The sequence below is a fragment of the Cydia splendana genome, chromosome 3, assembly GCF_910591565.1.
Source record: "Cydia splendana chromosome 3, ilCydSple1.2, whole genome shotgun sequence".
Lineage (NCBI taxonomy): Eukaryota > Metazoa > Arthropoda > Insecta > Lepidoptera > Tortricidae > Cydia > Cydia splendana.
Genome location: NC_085962.1, coordinates 12235147 through 12240470, shown reverse-complemented (window position 1 = coordinate 12240470; position 5324 = coordinate 12235147). Strand labels below are relative to the sequence as shown.

Genomic DNA, 5324 nt, shown 5'->3' with positions numbered 1-5324 from the left:
CTGAAACCATAATAATTTATGTATTAAATAGGTATGTGCTAGTAGAGTAAATACTGGCAAAAAAAAGTTTCTAAATAAGTCGCTGTTTACAATTATCTCAATTACGGATGGCCTTCCCGATCCTCAAATATCAAGTTATGACGTCTGAATCAAATTTAATTTAAATATGTAGAAATTTGTTTACAACTTTGACAGTACATAAAGTCTATTTTTCATACGATCAGACCAAAATAAAATCATGTACAATTTTTATTGAGTTCCTTTGTAACCGGGAAAAGAATATCTGAAAATGACACAAGTTTTATATAATTAGACGTTAACCTTTTTAAAAATCACTTATTTTATTTAATACTTACTTGAATTTGACACCCCCATAAAACCGAACAGATGTCACGAACTCAATTTATTTTCACCGAAATAGCTACATCAGTACTTTCCCGCCTACCACCATTGACATAACAGTCGACACACTGTATAGCTAGTCCTACCCTGTAACCACAATTTCCTGTGAACGAGTTAACCAGCATAATCGGACCCCTTTTGGGTCTCCTAACTTCATCATCTCTTGATCGTTCATGCTCATGTTAGAACTTAAAAAACTAACCTACTCATCATCTTCCTCGCGTTATCCCGGCATTTGCCACGGCCCATGGGAGCCTGAGGTCCGCTTGGCAATTAATCCCAGGAATTGGCATCGGCATTAGTTTTTACGAAAGCGACTGCCATCTGACCTTCCAACCCAAACGGGAAACTAGGCCTTATTGGGATTAGTCCAGTTTCCTCATGATGTTTCCCTTCACCGAAAAGCGACTAGTAAATATCAAATGATATTTCGTACATAAGTTTCGAAAGTCATTGGTACGAGCCGGGGTTTGAACCCGCGAAAAACTAACCTACATAATTAAAACAATTGCAAATGCACGCCTTCGCCTGCCACGCATGCTAGCGTGTGGCACTTCGGAACAGGCGACGCATGTATTGGTGACGTAATTCCCGCGTGCCCGTACACTGCTGTGGAAGTATCTACCTACATTTTGGTACCCACGACGCGTTTATGTACCCACGAACGTAGCTTCAACCGGAACGGTTCTTCATAAATAAACTTGCAACCTTTAGAACAAGCAAGCTCTTTGTTCACATCTAAAAAGCACTTCCAACTTATCAGTATCAGTTTAAATGCAATACAATTAAACTCTGAACTAGATCAAACCGGTTTAGCTGACTCGATGGTCTCAAGACAATGCAGTCTCCATTAGTAAGTACCGAACGCTCCCAACAATGGTCGAACGAACAATGAAACATTTTCCCTTACAATAGCTTTTCCTGAATATTGTATTTGACTGTACATTGTCTCCAAACGTTAATAGCGTGGGTGCTTAAACTCCTACCTACTTGAATTTCACCAACTTCGGAGTAATACTTAAGTTTCCTTAGTTCGGCTCTCTTACAGAAGTTTTGACGTACGCTCATACATATTTAAGGGGAGTGCAAATGAATGAAGTAATTCACGCTGTATGAATATGGAACTTTCTTAAAGCAAACATACCCAAGCAAGATAGCTTAAAGGGAACACGATACCAAACTGATATCATTTAGATGTCAATGCAGTAATACCTAATATAGTAATACGACTCGATGTTCAATTCAGAAAATAACTAATCTACACTTTTTTAGCCTCCAATGCGTATATGGTACACAGACTTTTCTGTAAAAACTGGTATCCTTCACAAAATGTTCAAATGACAACAAAACAATCCTATTTATTGGTTTAATACTTTAGACCAATAAATAGAATAGGTTAACTTTTTGGACGCCAATGACCGACATATCCGCACCGCAGGTTCAACGCCAAAGACCGATTAATCGGTAACAGACCCCAGAGCAACATAGACCTTCGTGCATATGCATATAGTTCAATTTCAGTTTTGACACTTCGGTGACGTGGCGTCCGAGTGACAGCTTTTGTGTTTGAGACGGCGTCGAAAAGGTTAATAACAGTCTTTGTTACAACCACCTACAAGTCCGTGAGATCTTAGAAGAACCTTCGGGTCTCGGCTATAATCGGACGTAATCGTGTAATGACGACAGTTTCAATTACTTTGGTTGACGAATTAGTGGCAGTCCAACACCCAAAGAGTGCAGTCGTTTTTCTCGTCTTGAACTATATAGAGCAGTTAATACCACCATAATATATTCGTTATTATTTCATTAGATATTTTAAAAAATTGATTTTAATGGAGACACGTTCCAAAAAGGGTATATCTGTAAATAGTCAATCGCGGGAAATTGTATATAATGTATATAAATATTTTGCGAAGGAAGCGGCAACTTTTAAGAAGAGCGATAATTGTAAATATTTTAATAAACTTTAAGACCGGGTGATAGAAGCAACAGGCATTTCAAAAAGTACTTTAAAAAGAATTTTAAACGAAGCCAACCAAAAATCTCCATCTATGCCTTTTGAAACGCCACAGAGAAAGAGACCGAAAAAAGATTATTTGTTAAATTTAGATAGTTTTGATTACGACGTAATCAGGAGAATGGTATATTTTCATTATAGATTCAAAGAACTCCCTAATTTGAAAAATTTGCGATTGAAATTAATAGAAGCGATAAATTTCAAGGGTTCTACGTTCACGTTACGAAAAATTTTACGAAAATTGGGATTTCGGTATTGCAAAACCAAAGATAACCGAAAAACTTTAATGGAAAAACATGATGTGCGACTTAAAAGGACACAATTTTTATCTAAAATAAAAAAAATGTAGAGAAGAAGGAAAAGAAATAGTGTATATGGATGAATCGTACATACACACCTCGCACGTTAATGGCAAAGGCTGGTCAGACTCTAGCAACGCAGGGATTAAAAAACCAATTTCCAAAGGGCAACGTCTTATTATAGCTCATGCCGGCAGTGAAAATGGTTTTATACCTGGTGCGTTGCTTATGTACAAATCTACGGACACAACGGGAGATTATCATAAGGAGATGAACAGCGAAAACTACGAGAAATGGCTTAAAAATCAGCTCATTCCAAATTTGCCGCAAAACTCCGTGCTAGTAGTTGATAATGCCCCATATCACAACAAACATACCGAAAAGATGCCAAATTCTAATACCCGGAAACAAGATATGATAGATTGGTTGAAAACTCGCAACATTCCAGTAAACACCCGACTAAACAAACCCGATATTTACGAAATTATCTCAAAACACAAACCAGAACATATTCAATATTCAATAGATAAAATAATGGCTGAACATGGTCATTCTGTTCTGTTACCTCCGTATCACCCAGATTTTAACCCTATCGAAAATATATGGGCTCAAATAAAACAATATGTAGCCCAGCGTAATGTTGATATGAACATGACAAGCATCAGGAATCTTCTCCAAGAAAAGGTGAATATGATCGGTCCGGAAGACTGGCGAAAAGTTTGTCAGCACGCAGTTAAATGTAAAGAAAATTTCCGTAAATACGATTTTCATTCATTGATAGCATTAAAAATGGTAATATTAACGCAATTTTCTAATCTTGAAGTTTTACTTTTATATTATAAATTCAAATCTACTTCTCCTTCTTCTTAGTCGTGACCTCATGACTGAGGGACGTGACTTTATTGGGCTATTCTTTCTGTCACTGCTCTCCAGGCCGTTCGATCTTCAGCCATTTGTAGAGTTGCCTAGAGTGAAGTCCTGGTAACGTCTTGGACCACATCTGTCCATCTTCTGGGTGCACGCCCTCTACTCATTCGTCCATCGACACTCCCAGTAATAATACGTCTTTTAATGCGTGTGCGTGCCACGTCTGATTGTATGATCGAAGAAAATCCAATATGCGATAGGTATTCTCAGCTCTATATAATTTCTTCCAGAAGCGATACATGGTGAGATGACATTCTGTTTTCAAATTTACCTCCGGTCGAAATTCAAATTCTGATTCCATGTTATTTAAATTATGACAATAAGTCTAATCGCAATATAGTTATCTAGCGAAATTTAATTTAAGTGCCTTTAGATTAGGGTTTATTTTATGTTGATGCTAATTGTCCACTTAACTTTTTACGATAACTTCAAAAAGTTTTATTAGCTATTAAGAAAGCAGAACAGCAGTATCATCTTCGTACGTTACCGCCGATAACCGAAGTCTTTTTCTAAATTACGAAGGTTCTTCTAAGATCTCACGGACTGTACTCTGATATTGGTCCCCTCGATACAGGCGTGCCTAGTGCCAAGTGGGTAGGTACCATTGACCGGGGTGACTTTCAAATGCAGGGGCGACTTTAAAATTCTAGTTTTTAAGCCATAATATATATTTTTGCGAGATTTTTTACAGTAGGTGAATATTAATATATAGTAATCTAACTAGTTACAGGAACATTTTCAGTAAATAATGAATAATGGTAATTCTATGGCCGTTTTAAATCTATCAAAGTAACCCCAAATTTCCAAAGTCACCCCGGTCTACGGTACCAAAGTTATTTTAGTAAAAATATTTGTGAACTCTTAGTTTACAAATATTTTATCATTTTTGTTTTTTTTTGCGGCAGCAGTTTTGCGGATCATTGGGAAGTTTATGAGAATTATGAGTCAAATCTCGCCCACTTATTCGTATGACATCTAATATTCCGACCCTGTTAACTTCGACGGATTATAAAATATACATCTCATGCGGCATCTTCACATATTTCCGTCGAGGCTTGCCGCTCACGTAGCGCGGGGACGTGATGATTGGCCGTAGCTGCTTCTCCCAGGTTGCCACTTACGCGGTGTTACGAGTATAATATATAGGATGAAGCGAAACTAGAAAATAATAACGATAACGTTTGCAAATTATAAATCGTTTTATTCTAACAGTGATTATGAATTGGCATTAACGGCCGTATCTTTTTTTACGTTAACCTCAGAAGTTTGATTTTTTGTAGCTTCAAGAGACTGACAATATGGTTTTAATTTCAACTCGATACCTCCACGCGTTCCTGAGACAAAGGGTTGACAGACAGACAGACGGACTGACGGACAACAAACGGCTCGATTCGGAAAATGAATTAGATTTCTACTAGACTTCAACAAGTTACGATACGGATAATTTAAAGATATTTGTAAGATAGATATGTCAAATTAGACGTTTCCGCGATTCTGGAGGTTCTCTTGAACGATTTCGACAAGTTATGACTTAGATATCCAAGTCACATCTAGTCGATATCTAATGAAGATCTAGTTGATCTCTAAATCTTGTGTCTCAAGATCTTGTGATTATCTCGAAATCCGAATAGCCCTGAAAGTGATGATCCTGTAAGAGTTCTGTATTTCCTTTTGAAGTA

At 37.2% G+C, this 5324-nt stretch overlaps 1 protein-coding gene across 1 annotated transcript; it reads left to right on the top strand.

Moving 5' to 3' along the window:
- The first annotated feature begins 2234 nt into the window (after positions 1-2234).
- LOC134806669 (uncharacterized) lies at positions 2235-3172 on the top strand. The gene is made up of 3 exons (XM_063779997.1): positions 2235-2256; positions 2374-2543; positions 2625-3172. Exons 1-3 carry the CDS (start codon positions 2235-2237, stop codon positions 2766-2768), a joined length of 336 nt encoding a protein of 111 aa, XP_063636067.1. The 3' UTR covers positions 2769-3172.
- The last annotated feature ends 2152 nt before the right edge of the window (positions 3173-5324 follow it).

Bases quoted from the DNA above. Each gene is read 5' to 3' on its own strand.
- LOC134806669 (XM_063779997.1), top strand. From the start codon at position 2,235: ATGGAGACACGTTCCAAAAAGG. The intron at 2,257-2,373 runs GTATATCTGTAA...ATAAACTTTAAG, and splicing joins GGAGACACGTTCCAAAAAGG to ACCGGGTGATAGAAGCAACA. The intron at 2,544-2,624 runs GTATATTTTCAT...ATAAATTTCAAG, and splicing joins ACGACGTAATCAGGAGAATG to GGTTCTACGTTCACGTTACG.